The 18,348-nt window shown below is 37.8% G+C and overlaps 1 protein-coding gene and 1 long non-coding RNA gene across 11 annotated transcripts in view; one reads left to right on the forward strand and one right to left on the reverse strand.

Moving 5' to 3' along the window:
• ZFYVE26 (zinc finger FYVE-type containing 26) overlaps window positions 1-18,348 on the reverse strand; it is a 387,669-nt gene that overhangs the window by 98,611 nt on the left and 270,710 nt on the right. For all 10 annotated transcript variants that reach the window (XR_011922929.1, XR_011922930.1, XM_072427512.1 and 7 more), the window contains one exon: window positions 14,861-14,988. Coding sequence is in view for 8 of the 10 variants with exons in the window: in XM_072427512.1 (XP_072283613.1) it covers window positions 14,861-14,988 (128 nt within the window). In the remaining 2 variants the exon portion in view is untranslated. The remainder of the gene's footprint in view (window positions 1-14,860; window positions 14,989-18,348) is intronic.
• On the forward strand, window positions 6,950-8,960 carry LOC140342057 (uncharacterized). The gene is made up of 3 exons (XR_011922982.1): window positions 6,950-7,182; window positions 8,144-8,211; window positions 8,353-8,960. It is a non-coding gene; the product is annotated as an uncharacterized lncRNA (long non-coding RNA).

The raw sequence follows: 18,348 nt of genomic DNA on the forward strand, positions 1-18,348 counted from the left end.
CCCCTTGTATCAGGTGCAGCTGGTGGTCATTACTGCTCCTCCATTTAGTCTGGCCTCACACTTCATGCTATGCGGTTGATATTCACTGCTGGGATGTGAAGAGCTGGAGTGTTGTGCCATCCTGAGTTCCTGTTTATATCTGCTATTTAGATAAGTTGCTTAACTTTTGGTGTTTTGTGGTTATTTTGTTGTTTACTAGGCCTCAGGGAGACACTGGGTCCTTCGTAATGGAAGAAACCAGTAGTCTCAAGCCAGACACTATTCCTAGGGCTATACAGGGCTAGTAGGGACTAGGTTCCTGTGTATGAGTATTCCCACCATCAGGGGATACTCATACTGTTAGGAGTTAGGGCTAGGTGAAGGAAAGGTCTCAGCTGTCTGTACTGGTTGACGATGGTATGTTTCCTCTGTGGACCTATTTTCAGCTGAGGCACTTTATTGGTGCAGTTAGGGAATGTGATCTCTCCCGTCCTCTTTCTCTGTTTAAAAAAATTTGTGTGGAAGGCAGCTCTGTCCACCACTCTATTTCCCTTTTGTATTCCTTCCTGACTCAACATCCTAACAATGAACCAGCATGGTTTAAGAGGAACTGGGAGACATCATTGTCTTAATTTTTGAGTGATGAAAAAAGGTGAGAGGCCTGTCTGCTGGCGCATAAATGTTCAATTAGCATCAAAATTCAGGAAACAGCATACAAATTTCCCCCTCAATGGTATGCTACTCCAGTGAAATTACACAAATGGTTCCCTGAAATATCTAACAAGTGTTGGAGGTGTCAGTAGGTAACTAAACTAAATCAGTTTTGGAAACAAGTCACACATATCAGTTGGCAAAAACCAGATACGACAATTTTTTTTGTCTCAGACCTGTCTACTACCCATCCAAGATTTGCCGATTAAACAGTTTAAAAACTTCTTAACCATACATCTTTTGAACGCAGCCAAATGTTTAATTTCATTGTTCTGTAAATCATCTGAGATTCCATCTATAAACTTATGGCTTCGAAAAGTTGGGGACATTTATAAAATGGAAGCCAGAGCAATAGTTTTGGACAAAAGTCAGAAATTTATGATATGCTGGAATGATTTGATCCTTTTTCAATATTCCAATATATACAAAGCCCTGAATAGTTTGATATGTAAATAGGGGGATGGGTAGTAAGTAGGATTCCTCTAATTAATTATCGAAGATAATATTTTAGGTTGCCTAGCCTAGAAGAGATAACTAAATATAAATATGTATCAAGTGGAGGGATAGACGGGCTGTTATAGGCAGGATCTTTTAAAAAGGTAAATAGTAATTTTTTAATGTTGTGTAGTATATTCCTATACTATACATAGATCAACTAACTAGTGATATACAATCAAAGTCTGTGATTACATATACATATTTTCACGTTTCAAGTTAAATATCAACTCAAAATATCAAAACAATTTTTTGAAAAGGTCTGAAGTACCCCGCCACCTTTCACCCCTAGGCTTCTTCAGGGGAGAATTGAGGTTTAAGTTTAACTTGAATATTGAAACTATATCACATAGAAGGATGGAGAGGGGAGAGAAAGCAAAAACAGAGGGAAAGAAATAGAACATTGAGTTCTAGTTTCAAACATACAATCATGTGGATAGCAATACATGTGATTCAAAAATATGTCAAGTATGAAAATAGTTACTTACATTTACATAATCACAGTGATACAGAGTTGACTTCCACACCTGAGAGACTTCCACGCCAAATGATCCCAATAAAGGGAAAAAAGGGAGATTATGTTTGGTAACTATAGAAAGATAATTTAGATATCAGAAGTCATGTGAATATTGGTAAAAATGGTTCATTATGGGTATAAAGAACAGGGGGAAATAAACAGGTGGAAAACCGTGAAAATAAGGATAAGAAGGTACTTTTTTGAAGAAGATCCACCGTACTTATCATAGTGTTATCAGCAACACAGGACAGGCAGTATGGATGAAACGGAGTAAAGGACTTGAAATAACTGGACTTGAAATTCTTCTGTTAAAAAAAAGGAGGGAAGAAGGGGGAAAGACGAAATTTAGGTAGTGAAAATTAGATAAAAAACTTAAAAAATATAATGTCAGCCATTGGGAAAAGAAAAAGGAGGATTTCTGACTTGCCTTCACTGAAGTATGGCAGCATTAAATCATTATGATTGTATTTAAATCGGGTGAACACATCTAAGTGAAGGGGACATGTGTAGCTGGTATAATGCAAAAGGAAAAATGAATAAGACAAGATAAGATAAGAGTTCTGATGTACAAAAGAATGATAGAGCTCACTAATGTCCATGGTGAGTACAAGAAGGTTTACAGTATTTACTTACACTTATTTACTTAAATCTTCAGATAAATCCACATAGGCTGAATCAATAGGAAAAGGAAGAAGGGGTCTCTTAACATTCAAAATTAGGACTTACTTGGATCAGTTTCAGGGGAAAGCAGACAACAGGCAAGGCGTCGGCAGCAAGTATAACACATGAGACGCGGATATGTGTCTCCCAAGTCCGTGCGAAGTCTCGCAAAATCTTGCTGTTCTCGCGAGAACTTGGTGGCCATTTTGAATAAAGGAGAAAAAGATGTAGATTATTAGTTTTTCGTGGATGAGCAATATAGAACCGTCTCAAAAGGTGTAGGATGTAGAGGGATTAAGAAGAGAGATTTTCTGTAAGAAAATAGGAGGGTTACAGGGTGGTCACGTGTTTCCTGGATACATCAGTGTTCCAGTAAAACTGCGACAGCCATTTTGGTTAAGGGAAAATGAATGTTTGGTCCACCTCTAACTGTGATAAAATATTTTGAAAGGAGAGAAGGAAAAAGAAAGGAAAAGAAAATGAGTAAAAAAAAAGTCAACAAGTGTATTGAGAAAATGTGTAGTTAGAAAGTTAAAGAGTGGTATTGTCGGCCTCACCTGCATGAGCAAATATGCCCTGAAGATTGCAGGTCCTGGGTTTAAAAGTATACCTTTTAAACCCAAATGGGGGAGAAAAGGTTGGGGGTGGGCTGGTTGGGGGTACCAGTCTCCCCACCTATTGGTGCACCTATGCTGATGGTTCAGTCATGGGTGCCCCCATCCCCCGTAGGGTGAGTTTAGTATTGACAATAGAGTATAATATTAAAAAAAGGAGGAGAAACAGCCATATAAGAACCAATTTTATCATTTAAAATAAAGATTCACAATAGGTAGCCTAATTTATCAACAAAGTACTTTGGGGGTATTGCACTCCCCCAGATGTTGTAATCTTCACATGCTTACACTAAATTAGAGATCAGAAAACCCAGTCACATTTACAGAAATATGAATGACGAACAGATATTTGTAAAGATCAAGTGACAAAATCAAGCACTAATTCTGGATATAATTAGTTGTGTACAACATTTAGATATAATGTCTTAATTAAGTAATTCTATATGTAATAAAGTTTAAACATATAAATATGTCACTTAAAGGTCCTTACTCATTTTAACCAAGTTACAGTCAGAATGGCGATTGATTGTGTATTTATGTGTTTACATTACAGGAAAGGTTTAAGAGAAAAAACGTCATTTAATCCAGGTAATTTGGTTGCATTAAGTCGAAATATCCACTTAGACTCTATTTGTAATAATATTCTATCAATGTCACCTCCTCTAGGGTTTTGGGGAATGTGTTCAAGAGCTGCAAACGATATATATGTAGTCAATTGTGTATGAATGTTCAGAAATGCGTTTACGCCACACATGTTTAGTCTTCTCATTATAGAAATTTCCACATTTACATGTTACCAAATATATCACTCTCTTGGTGGAGCAATCAATTCTATGTTTAGGTTTATGTATGAACTTGTCTGGAAGGGGAGTTACTGGATTCTCATTTATCAATTTACATTGTGGGCAGTGCCCACATTTGTAAATACCAGATGGCAATGGTGTCGTCTGAAATATTGAAGATGGATCATAATGAATGGAGGTTAATGTATCCTTTAGAGATGGAGATTCCCTATAAATCATAGCTGGATGAAAGGAAAGGAATTTACTAGTGGAGGGATCCCCACTTAGGATATGTCAGTGTTTGTGTAAAATATTCTTGTTAAGTTGATGTTGTCTATAGTATGTTGTAATTATTCTAAGGTTTTCCTTCTTGAAGGGTGGTGGTTTGGAAGAAAGGAGGTCATTACGTGTCAAAGATTTGGCTTTATTGTATGCTTTTTCAAACGATTTTTGCTGTATCCTCTGGACAGTAATCTGTCCATGAGAGCTTTGGCTTCTCTTTCATATTCTGCTGGATAGGTAGTTTCCGTCAGTCTCAATTACTGACTGAAGGGAAAACTATTTTCCAGAGGCTGAGGGTGTGCGCTCCCATCATGAAGAATAGCATTCCCCGTTGTAGCTTTATGGTATAGAGTAGTTGAAATTGTACCATCTGGTGTGATTCTGAGGTACGAGTCTAGAAAAGGTACCTCCTTGGTACTGCAGTACATAGTAAACTTCAAATTATATGAGTTTTGCTGCAAAAGTTGAAAAAAGTTTTCCAGAGAGGTTTTGGTATCTGTCCAAAAAATGATATCATCAATATATTGTTTCCAATTTAGGATGTAATGATGATATGTATGTACCTTGGGGTCTCGGAGGAGATTTTATTCCCAGTCTCCCAAGAAGACATTGGCATAAGATGGGGCACATGTTGTCCCTATAGCCACTCTTTGGACCTGGAGATGAAATTTATTGTTGAAAGTGAAGACATTTTTTGTTAGGATGTATTCTAACAGCTGAATAATAAATTCATTGAATATCTGGTTTTCCGGGTAAATTCTGGAAAGATGTCTATGTACTATATTTATCCCCATCTTATGGGGTATACTGGAGTACAAGGCCTCTACATCAATTGTAACCAACATGGAGTTGGGGGGGATTTAGAGATTGTTGGTAAATCTCAAAAGTTCCAATGTATCTTTCTGGAAAGATGGTAAATTATTGACAATGGGTCGGAGATATGCATCAACTAGTTCACTAGCTTCATGGCTATAGAGCCGATCTTTGAGATTATTGGTCAGCCTGCAGGGTTGTCTATGTCTTTATTGATTTTAGGTAAAGAGTAGAATCTTGGTATTCTAGGATGTGGAATAGAAAGGTATTCCTTAATTTTTAAATTAATTATGCCTAACTTGAAGGCCTTGTTAATAATTAAATAGAATTCTGAAGAGTAAGTGCATATGATTGCATCTGAAATCTCCACGTACCAATCTTTGTTCATTAAGATTTTATAAAAACATTGCTTCATATTGGTCTCTATTCAACACTACAATATTGTCGCCCTTATCAGCTGGTTTTATGATGGTTTTTGTTGGTTTTCAGTTTGGCAAGTGCCTTTTGCTGTAGGGGACTCAAATTGTTCGTTTTAATCCTGGAGGTAGTTGTAATATTGTTAACTTCTTTTGTGACTAGATTAACAAATGTTTCAATATTGGAATATTGAGATAGTGGAGGAAAAAAATTTGGATTTGGGAACCGAACTAAGTGTGGAAGGTTATTGTGGTAAAATAACGTCCATCCTGGGCTGTTCCATGGGTGAGTCATCATTCTCTTCAAGAAGTGTTTTGATGTTTTTGAAAGTCATTATTTTGAAATCTGCAAATTCCGCAGATGGATTAAATTTCTTTATAGTGTTCTCGCTATCAAACATCACTTTCAAACAAAGGTTGCGAGCAAATAAATTTAAGTTTTTAATTGCATGAAAATGATCTATATCAGATAGGGGGCAAAAAGATAAACGTAGTTTCAAGAGATTTATTTCCTCTGTTGTTAAGGTATAAGAGGATAAACTTACTATCTCTAGATTTTGTCCTCCAGAGGTAGTTTCAACAAGAACCTGTCTTTTGGACCCTCGATCGGGGTGGGTGATGGTAGGGGTGGGGGGGTGAAGCGATAAAGTCTTTTATCTTGTCTGTTTTTTTGAAATTGCTCCAGCTTGAGTAAAAGTAATAATAAATCTAAACATAGAATTGATTGCTCCACCAAAGGAGTGATATATTTGGTAACATGTAAATGTGGAGATTTCTATATTGGGAAGACACGTGTGTCATAAACACATTTACGAACATACATACACAATCAACTCAATAAGATAGTTACCCCTTTAAGTTACCATGTGGGAACACAACACCGATTTGATACTACGTATATATCAATATTCTGACTTAATGCAACCAAATCACCTGGATTAAATGACGTCCCTTCACACAATCAATCGCCATTTGGACTGTAACACGGTTAAACTATGAGTAAGGACCTATAAGTGACATATTTATGTTTAGTCTTTGTAATATGACTGGGTTTTCTGATTCTCTAATTTAGTGTAAGCATGTGAAGATGACATCTGGGGGAGTGCAATGTCCCCAAAGTAGTTTGTTGACAATTTAGGCTACCTATTGTGAATTTTTATTTTAAAATGATAAAATTGGTTCTTATATGGCTGTTTCTCCTCCTTTTTTTTATTATACTTTTAAGGCCAATACTCTATTGTCAATGCTAAACTCGCCCTAAGGGGGATGGGAACAACCATGACTGAACCATCGGCATAGGTGCACCAATAGGTGGGGAGACTGGTACCCCCAATCAGCCCACCCCCAACCTTTTCTCCCCCGTTTGAGTATGAATGTATACTTTGAAACCCAGGACCTGCAATCTTCAGGGTGACAATAGGGTGACAATAACACTCTAATTTCTAATTACACATTTTCTCAATACACTTGTTGACTTTTTACTCATTTTCTTTTCCTTTCTTTTCCTTGCCTCCTCTCAAAACAATTTATCACAGTTAGAGGAGGACCAAATATTCATTTTCCCTTAACCAAAATGGCAGTTGCGGTTTTACTGGAACACTGATGTATCCAGGAAACATGTGACTGCCCTGTAACCCTCTTATCTTCTTACAGAAAATCTCTCTTCCTAATCCCTCTACATCCTACACTATTTGAGACAGTTCTATAATGCCCTTCAATGAACTAATAAACTACATCTTTTTCTCCTTTATCCAAAATGGCTGCCACCGTTCTCACGAGACTTCACACGGACTCGGGAGAGGCATATCCACGTCTCGTGTTATTTATAGATGAGAGGCCAGCAGGAAAAGTCCTCTTGCCAGCTTGCTGCCGACACCTCGTCTGTTGTCTGGTTTCTCCTGAAACTGATCCAAGTAAGTCCTAATTTTGAAAGTTAGAGAGAACCCTTCTTCCTTTTCCTATTAATTCAACCTTTGTGGATTTATCTGAAGATTTTTTCCTGGATGCAGACTCATTTCTCATTTCCAACCATAAGTAAATACTTTTTAGAGGTATTTTAATCTTCAAGAAATTTCCCCTTTATTGTTCATATCTAGATCCTCATATGGTATGGTAATTCAGTAAATCAGTAATCAGCACTTGGGCTGACAGGTACCTGAACTCCCATTACTATTTTTATTTATTTATTATATTATCCAAACTACTATTAAAACACTCTCCAACCTATTAATTATTTTTTTTTTTTTCCCAGTGACACTGCTGTACAAACCTATTTCTTCACACTTCCAACACCCTAAAATATTCCTGGAGCTAAATGTACATAAATACTGTAAACCTTCTTGTACTCACCATGGACAAAAGTGAGCTCTATCATTCTTTTGTACATCAGAACTCTTGTCTTATTCATTTTTACTTTTGCATTATACCAGCTACACATGTCCACTTAACTGAGATGTGTTCACCCGATTTAAATACGATAATAATTTATTGCTGCCATACTTCAGTGAAGGCAAATCAAAAATCCTCCTTTTTCTTCTACTAATGGCTGACATTATATTTTTTTATGCTTTTTATCTAATTTTCACTTCCTAAATATCGTCTTTCCCCCTCCCCCCTCCTTTTCTTTTAACAGAAGAATTTCAAGTCCAGTTATTTCAAGTCCTTTACTCAATTTCATCCATACTGCATGTCCTGTGTTGCTAATAACACTATAAGTATGGTGGATCTTCTTCACTAAAGTACCTTATTTTCACATGCTTATTTCCCAGTTCTCTATACCCCATAATGAACCATTTTTACCAATATTCACATGACTTCTGATATCTAAATTATCTTTCTATAGTTACCATACATATTCTCCTCTTTTTCCCTCAGTGGGATCATTTGGCGTGGAAGTCTCGTAGATGTTTTTATTAACTCTGTATCACTGTGATTATGTCAACGTAAGTAACCATTTTCAAACCTGACAAATTTTTGAAGCACATGTATTCACATGATTGTATGTTTTAAACTAGAACTCAATGTTCTTTTCCTTTCTCTCTCTTTTACTTTCTCTCCCCTCTCCATCCTTCTATGTGATACAGTTTTAATATTCAAGTTAAATTTAAATCTCAATCCTCCCCTGAAAATGCCTAAGGGGGAAACGCGTCAGGTACTTGACATTTTCAAAAAACTGGAGTTGATATTTTACTTGAAATGTGAAAATATGTATATGTAATCACAGATTTTGATTGTTTGTACATCCCTAGCTAGTTGATCTATGTATAGTATAGAAATGTACCTCGCTAGTTAGTTGATCTATGTATAGTATAGAAATATACTACACAACATTAAAAAATTACTATTTATCTTTTTAAAAAATTCTGCCTATAAAAGCCTGTATTTTCCTCCATTTGATCACACAATGGATATGTACATCTGTATAAGGAAGTTTTTTTTTTTTAAGATGATTCTAAGATGTGTTTCTTATGGTCTATGCAATATTTGTTGGGTGTTATAACAATACATCCCCTCACTCCCTATATTTCCCTTTGTTTTTTATATTTATATATTCTTTTTTATTATTATTTTATCCTCTTTTACATGTGATTTAATGAACATGTTATGTTATTCAAGTCCTTTTTATTGTACTATGTATATTTTTTGAAATTTCTTTTTAGTATCATTATTTATTCCTCTGTTTGTTTTTTCTGATTTTTCAATAAAGTTGAAGTGCTAAAAAAAAACACACACACACACACACAAATTAAAGGAAGGGATGTGGCATAATTTGTCTAAATAAGTATTTCATGTGAAATGTTTACCTTTTTCCTGTACCTAATTTCTTATGTATAACCCAGAACTTCAGACATGGGGAGCCTGATTCATTCATGATTCATCAAGCCGAATCAGAAGCTCAATGCGCGTGCATATTTGCGATCTGGAATCAGAGAACATAAATCAATTCATCAACCAAATCCGAGGCACTGGTGTACTCGTGTGGAAGACATCAGCTGAAGCAATCTCACCAATGGATATGCGCAGCCCCGGCAGCTCCACACTGGCGAGCTTGCATTAAACTCACTGTTCCCCTAAAAAAACATTCTTTCTAATGGCACACATATTACCCTTAGCCCTAAAAAATGTTTGTGCTGTTCAAATGTTTAAAACATCTATATGAACTAAGAAATAAGCATATTTTAAAATGACTTATTTCTTTCCTGTTAGGCAAGAGTTAACAGAGTTCAGCTCCTCTACATAGGCGCCTGTCTAAACGGTTACAATGCTTGATCGGAGGAGCCGCCTGGGGCTAAACCTCGGCTTTGCCATCAGACTATATATATATATATATATATATATATATATATATATATATATATATATATCTATCTATCTATCTTGGAGGGGCTGTTTTGTGTGTTAACCTGTGTAAACTGCATCTTTATAGAGGCCCTGTTATACAGCTCTACATCTGGGAATTTATTACCACCATTCCTAATTGATAGAATTTTGGGGAACACTACCATTTTGATTAGACTAATCGTCCCCAAATATGAAATTGATAGATTAGATAATTTTTGCAGCTGTTCTTGGACTGTTTGCCATAGTGGTTTTACATTTAAAAGATGCAGTTTACACAGGTTATTAGGGATCCTAACTCCTTAATACTTCAATTTATCTCTACACCAGACAAATGAGTATTGGTAGCTCGAGCCAGGCCTATTGTATTTAGATAGAGGGCCTTCGATTTATCCAGATAGATGGAGTAATCTGAAATTGTACTATATTGTTCTAGTAGCTGCAGGACTGCTGGGAAACAGTAAATATACACTGTATATATAAAATGTAAAGAGCTAGCCGAAAGCTCTCTGAGTAAAAATGGCATTTAAGTGGCCATTCCACCGTCAAAGGCTTTCTCCCCATTTAATCCTAGCAACATAGTTTTCTAAAGGGGTAGATTTAGTCACCGCCCTTACAGCTCTTGCCATTCGGACACCAATAATGGAGTGACGTCCCCACACAAATCCCAATTGTATGGTGATTAACAACGATGGTGGAAAATGTTGTTACCTGTTCATCATCATTTTGTCCATTATCTTGTAATCACAATTTAACAAAGATAACTGTATGAAGTTACCAAAGAAGGATCTCTGCCTTCCTTGGGGATCAATATTGTGTGGGTTTTGTTGAATTCTAGGAAAGGCTAATTGTGGGTTAATATGGTATTGTATATGTCTGATAACATCCACTATTGTTTTATAGAATTCTGCTGAGAAACAGTCATGGCCTGGTGTTTTGTGGTTTGCCAATGTACTATTTGTTTTCTCGACTTCCTCGGTTATGGGGCAATTGAGTTGGGTTCTCTGATCCGCTGTCAACCTAAATTTCACTAGAAGATCATTTAAAACAGAGGGCATACAAAGATCTTTTGTATGGATCTGGTGAACGTGTGATATGTGGGGATAAGAGGATGCTTTATACAGTGGGTGTAGCACTTAGAGCCCTGGGGTTTCATAAGTTTAGAGAGTAACTAACCCTATTTGTTACCTCACCTGTAAAATTTGTTCTTTAGAAAATGGGTCTGTGTTTCCATTTTAGACTCTTCATAAAAATTAGAATTAACCAGCGGTTATTTATTTTATTTTTTTGTATTGGTAGTATTTTTTTCTAGGTGATCCCTATAGTTTTTTTATAACTGTGTTTTGTAGTTCATTGTACTGGGCCAAATATTCTTTCTTCCTTTGTCCTGTATATTCTATAATATGTCCTCTCATCATTGCTTTAAGGGTGTGCCAGAGCAAGATTGGGGAATCCTTGTGTCCCTGATTATTAACCAGATTGTTGGCCCACTGGTATTTCACAAAATTGTGAAAGGCTTCTGATCTTGCCAGATATGCCAGACATGGTTAAACATATGTCCTGTCTATGGACTGTGGCAAGCACAATGTCAACAATACCGGAGTGTGATCTGATAAGGTGAACTCTGCTATGGAGGCCCGGGATACCCGAGGAAGAAGAGACTCATCCACTAATCTTTAGTCTATTTATGAAAAAGTTGAATGGACTTTGGAGTAACAGGTGTAGTCTCGCATTGTGGAGTTAAAAATCCTCCAAACATCTATTAACAAGGGTTGGGAAAGCGTTTGTTTTAAATCCTAAGCATAAGTTTAAAATCCACTGTAGAAGCAGTTGCGGTTCTTGCCGTCTAATTTGAGCAGTCTAATAACGGATCTAATGCTCCATTCAGATCCCCTGCCAGTATTAAATTAGGATATTGTTTTTTAGGTAATTTCTGGGTAAATTTAGCATAGAACTGTGTCGAGTTTCCATTGGGTGCATATTATGAACATAATGTAAAAATACACCTGCCACTTCAATGACCACCATTGCGTATTTGCTTTTACCGTCTAGCTCCACAGACAGAATCTAACATGGCATGTTTATGCAAAATATAATAGCCACACCTCTTTTCTTTTTCCTTTATGCTGTTGCAAAGACCACACCTATCCATGAATCATGCAAGGTGGCCTGATCCCATTTTCCAGTGGGTCTCTTATAAAAATACAATATTAGGAGACATCTCAAATGTAACAATACGTTTTTTACACTTCTGAGGAGTATTCAACCGTACGGTATTCCAGGACAATACCTTAAATTTAATTTGGGGATCTGCTTGTATGTGTTGTGGATATGGAGTCTGGCCCATCATGGTGGCATCCAATGTGTCAGATTATATGACCAGACAATTTGCATCCATAGGGGATCCGGTCTCAGTCCTAGGAAGCTGGGGCAAGATCTGTAAGTAAACAGTATCTCTGTGTGTATAGAAATGACCCTCTGCATATGGTAAGGAAGGCGGGGAGAAAGGCGGTGTTCCTTCCTCTCGCCCCCTTCAGCCGTCAGCCGAAGGTGTCAGAGAAAGTCGCAGACTTTGATTCTGTGCTCAATGTCTTGCAGGGGACAGGGTGCCAGCACAACAATGCTGGTGTCCCATCCCCCGCAAGACAACGAGCATTATAAAGACAAGACACATACAACTGTGCTTCACTGAAATGTCCCCATATGGAAACATAGCTCTGTTCCTGTTCTTGAGCACAGGATTGCATTGTAAGTCCAGGGCTTTCTCTGCTGAGAGCCGAAGGGGGCAGGGAGGAATCCAGTGAGGCTTCTGTAACACCGCCTTCCTCCCCCCCCTTCAGCTGTCAGAGGAGAAATTCAAACATTCAAAAGCAGGTTTCTAAAAAGCAACTGTACATATCCCAATAATAAAATGAGCACCAAATGGTGCAGAAATTCTTGATTTGTCATATGTTTTATTTGGTGCATGTATGTTACAGTAAAACAACCAGCATGTTTAATCTCAATGTCAAATGCGGGTCTCTGATGAAAAAAGATTGGGCACCACTGATCTAAATCATCTAAACCCTTTCTACCCTCAACCTGCTAAGCCAAGTTGTAGGGTGGCATTCTATCTTGCTATGTTAGTCATTAAGAAAGAAACCTATACCATGTTATTTTCTGTAAACATCGCTTCTTTCTTTTCAAACCTCACCCGATGGGAGCCTCTGTGTTATAAAAATCATATTTAAACAAAACATCATGGTCAACTACACCACCATAAAACCAAATACAGAAAAAGGATATTGTGCTGTGTGACTTGGGTCAGCTGTGGATCCTGTGCCTTTGCTGCTTGTGGTTTTCCAAATGTCTTTTAAATTTAGCGCTGCCACGTGAGATGTAATTTTGCAGGCTATAAAAATGCAACTCGAGTCCTCATCATCACCAGACGACAAACTGGAACAACATTTTTTCATTTTTGTGCTACTGAAGGTGAGAAGTCCTGAAACATCAGAATCTTGTTTTCAACAACATGCAACTGCTTTTGTTTATGATAAGCTCCCAAGGCTGATTCCTTGTCCGCTGTGTTAAAGTACTCAGCTAGAACTGGTCTTGGTCGTTGATTGGAGGTTGGACATTCAGGTCCCAACCGATGTGCTCTTTCTATTGCTCTGGCAGTTAATGGTGAGAGGTTGATGGCAAGCATTAGAGCCACAGTGAGAAAACAGAGCAGGTCCTGGCCTTTATAACTTTCTGGTATTCCCATAAGACAGAGATTCGAACTTTCATGGATGAGAGTAAAATGGCTTTTGCCCTGGGCTTGCCCTGGGCTTCCAGAGCCTAGTCCTCCAAATCAATGATGCACTGTTAGCTAGGGCTGACTCTATTGTTCCCTGTAGTGTGGCAATTTTTTTGTCAAAGCAAGGTAAAATAACTTTTAGGACCTCTCCTGCTGTTGACCCCAGTTGGGCAAAGGTTGGCATGTTTCTATGTCTGGCACGGAGGTTTCCAGAAGTGGTGCTTGCAACAACAGTTCTGGTGAAGGAGGAGATGGTAAGAGTGGTGGGGAATGAGTCTTTTGAGTCACCTAAATTTTTTGTTTGATGGGCTGTTTGCAGGTCGAACTAGAATGTGGTATACCCATACATTTTTCCATGGCGGGTTCAAGAGTGGCACTACTGGACAGGGAAATTTCCAAAAAAGGAGATGCTTTTTAAAAGAAACTGCACTGGCCCAGGTAAATTTCAGCCAATCAGGGACAGTCAAATAGTGTCTTCCATGGAGGTCCTACTGGCTTGGGTGAGAAATGGTGTTGTGGCGCAGTTACTGAATTCAAAATAACTTGTTGCCCGGTAGCTGCAGCCCCCTTCCTGTCTCTATAGAATAGTCCTGAATGTGAGCAGGTATGCCTCGAGGGGGGTGTTTCCTCTCACCTGTTAGGTTCTGTTGGTTCCCTGATGTCCTCTGTGTGCTGCTGGGTAAACTGCCTCATCTGCTGAGCCAGGTATTCCTGAGGTAAAATGTCAGCTTCTGAAACTATGAAACAGTGCAGGTCCTGCTTCGTTGCTTCCCCCAGTCTGACCTCTGCTTTCCCTACTCATTGGGGAGCGTAGTAAATGAGCTGGACTGAAGGCTGGAGCTGCGGACCCATCAGCAAGATGGACACTGCAGGACACGCGTGCTGCAGTCAAAGCGCTGACTCCGGACTTCTGGCGGTAATCAAGCTTCTGAAGTAAAAAAGCTGGTTCCGTTCTGCTTTGGCTCCTTGGCTGGTTACCTCTCTCCCTTAATCTTTGGGAGAGCAGTAGTAGTGTCACGGCTGGTGATTTTCTCTTATAAGCCGGCAGCCTGTGTACAATGCGGCCACCTCATTCGGCTCCGCCCCCAGATGTCCTGGTAAAGCACTTTTTTATTTATTTACAGCATGAGGTCTTCTTGGGTAGAAGTCTATCAGCATGGCACATCTTGACTTTTAATTTTTCTTTGGTGAAACTTTTCTACTACTGTTATAGAATATAATTCTCTCCAATTTGACAAAAGCCCCAGTTCCAACTGAAGAAAAGCAGCCCCAAAGCATGATATAAACTTATATTTAGATATAAATATTTTTATAAATATAATGATGAAGAACGTATATAAAATCTAAACCCACTTAGAAGTCAGCTGCCTGAAAGTTTTTAAATGTGGGGATGTTTTGTGCCTAATAAAGCTTGAAAGAACTTTCACACACCAAAGGTTCACATGAAACGAGAGATCAGTTTTTTTGTTACATACCTGTTCATAGTAAAACTCTTTCCTTTCCACCTCATTTTCAGCTTCACTTAATGTTAGAAACCATTGCAACTCAGAAGCTTTAGACAATCTAAGCACGTCTGATAAATCATGACCGTCAACAGATTTTTCTAAAGCAATAAAGAAATAGACATTAATGAATATGATAGAGTATCTAATAAATAAGCCAAAGATGGACATGAAAAACAAATAATATACCAGTTAGACATAGTACCACACCCTTATAACACTTGAATAAAAAAAATTCTTTGTCAGGACTTTACAGTATATGCACATAAAAAACCCCTTACACTGACACTGCTAAAAAATAACTGCCATAATCTGCAAAGAAGTTTTTCTTGATAAACATAAAACCACATGCATGTGATATATTCCTACACCATTTACTACCCCTATCATCTGTTTATATTAGCTCCCCCTTGCATATAGTTTTGTCACAATGATTGTTACAGTGAATTCATAGCATTTTTATAGCTAGAGATTCATCAAGGGAACAGAAGCAAATACATAAAATTATGCAGCCAAATGTGTTTTCAAGACCAACATCAGTTGATAAATATATAGTATATAGTTTCTAAAACAAACATATAACAAAATATAATCAGTGCTAATTAATTAAAAATAAGTATACACAACTGACAAAGTATAATTCATAATAAAATTTTGTTACCTTAGTTACCTAATGTGTATGATACATTTATATGTCATACCATCTAAGATAGGGGGCTGGGAACATCAGCGTTTTAGAAAAAACAGCTTGAACATGTACCTGTGCCACATTTTATCCTGTACATAGATGATGACCTTTCTCAAATCTCAGGCATACATAACCAAATATACCCTGATTGTGAAAAACTATTTACAAAAAAATGTAAACAATATGCACATTTTTCATTTACAAAAGATTTAGGATTCAGGGGTACTTTACACAATAAATTTGACACTTATTTTAAAAAAACAATAAAGTTAAGTTATTCCATGTTTTTTTTAGCAGCATATTTACCATCATTTCAACTTTTCCTATTAAAAAATGATGCCTATTTAATAGACTATTGTTTAAGAAACAATACACCATAACTATTTGGACATATAAACTTCAGCGTTGGTTGTTTTTATATAATATTTGAGGATTGTAGCATATAATACAAAATGTGCAGTCATAGACTACACAGTAAAATATCAAACATTTACAATTGGCGTTAACATCAGATAGAACAAAACAATAAAAAAGATAGATCTAAAGTAAAATAAAGATTAAGCGATATTTCCACTAGTTAGCACTTGTATCTAATATCACTGGAGGATCATTTAAGATCAGACTAATAATATACCAACACATTTGTTCGAAAGTATGCTTAATCTGTTAGTTAGATTGAATATCTTTGTATGACTCCATGTTTCAAAAACATTTTGGACCCTAATAGCTTTAGCTAATGAGGCCTCAGTCCAAGCCTTGTGGAAGACATGCACCATTTTCTATTCAAAAAGCCCTAAAGTAGGGGCGCTAGCAAGCAGCCGCATTCTAATCGTGCTCTGCAACTCCTGAGTGTGTTGTAACTCCAGCAACCAGTACTAGTAGGTCTAACAAATGCTTCTTCAGCCGAATAGGTGCCGTAGCTTTAAATGGGGAAAAAATCAGGCTCCATCCGTTCTCAGCTAAAGACTCCAGCAACATCCTCTTCCACGCGGTCCCATTCTAAGATGACTGATGCACAGGAGACAGAGGAATTACAAGTGCCTTCACCTGCTCTCAGTTTTGAAGAGGGGAATTCCCTTGACAGTTCCTCCCCCCTCTCCAGAGCACACAGCAGCCTGCAGAGTGCAGAGATGCAGCCTTACTGGACAAGTTCAAGCAATTGCTACAACGGGAGCTTTCTCAGGTTACAAGTAAGCTTTCACATACTCTTACAAGGGAGATTCGTGAGCTAGGATCTTGAATGAATGATTTAGAGAATAAAATGAATGATGCTATTACTGTTATTGATTCACATGAGAAGGATTTAACCACCTTTCAATCAGATCTACAGGTTGCAGAGCTAAGAGGACTTGGAAAACCCGCCAACGCAGATAAAAACTCCGTGTTAGGGGGATCCCAGTATCTATAGTGGACTTACCTGGATTTGTATCAGCACTTTTGCAGAAGATACTGCCTCATTTACCACGAAAATGCTTTGAATTAGACAGGGTACATCGCTCCCTGGGTCCCAAGAGGACTGATGGTACTCCCAGGGATTTTATTGTCCGCCCCACCTTTTACAAAACCAAAGAGGTGATCATGTCTGCCACTTGGAATAAGCGGGATCCTAATTTTCAGACATATCCGTATCAGATCTTCGCTGACATGGCTCCGCAAACCATTCAAAAATGTAGAGCCCTGAAACCTTTCCTGAAGATTCTTCAAAGGCTGGATATCAGATACCGATGGGATTACCCATTTAAATAATTTTTACCTATCAAAACCGACTCCATACTATCACCTCTCCGGAGGAAGCTCAGGAACTTTTTGATCATATAAAGTTGCAGAAGTCGCCTGTATCTTCGCCAGCTAAGACACCAATGAGATCACAGGGTTCACCATGCCTATCACCACTATGGGAAAGAGCTTCTCAAAACAGGCACCCACCTGTCTGGAGATCATTACCGGTTGAAGACAACTCTCCTGGACTGAGCAACTAGGTGCTAAACTGCACACTCGGACTCGCAAGATCTGTACGATAATATGGTTGAAGGAGGATTATAGTGGGACTTAACTCATAATGACGTCACGCTGAGGATGACTGATATGTATAATATGCTCTATATAATTGATTTTTCTTTGCTTTATTTTTGATAAGACTAGAAGGTACAGAAAAGATTTAGGTAACAAAAGGGACCCACAAGAGAACGAGTTTAAAAATATTAGGGTTGACCTTTGCTTATTCGGTATCATTTAGAATAACAGCATCTGGTCAGGCATGGTGGTCCCATACATAGAGTGCAGTGATTTTGTTTGTAGTATTGATTGCTTAATTTTGTATATAAACTCAATATTACTGTACTAAAAGGTCCTATAGAATTATGAGTTGAGCTTTTCCCCATATTGAGATCTGTAAATGAAAATGTTTTTCATTTACAGATCTGTAAATGAGTACTGTATCCGGGTAACACATGTGCCACGCACGCTTGGGAGGGCATAGCTCCCCCATTTCCTGGTTTTGTCTCCGCACAAAACCACTTTCTGCCTAGGCAGATGTTTGTGCACATAAAATATATGTTTATGTGCTTAAATTTACTTAGTTTTTCCTGTCCACTTTCTGGAATGCAAACATATTCTGTGAAAAAACAAAAACAGTGTGTGATTTTGGGCTCAGGGTATCCTTTGGAATCAGATATGGGGAGGCCTTTCCGGTTTACATTATGTCCCATAATACACTGAAAATTGTGTCAAAATGTGCAAGGTTTAAACAAACGCAGGAAAGTTTTCAATTTTT

Source organism: Pyxicephalus adspersus, chromosome 12, assembly GCF_032062135.1.
Source record: "Pyxicephalus adspersus chromosome 12, UCB_Pads_2.0, whole genome shotgun sequence".
Taxonomy (NCBI): domain Eukaryota; kingdom Metazoa; phylum Chordata; class Amphibia; order Anura; family Pyxicephalidae; genus Pyxicephalus; species Pyxicephalus adspersus.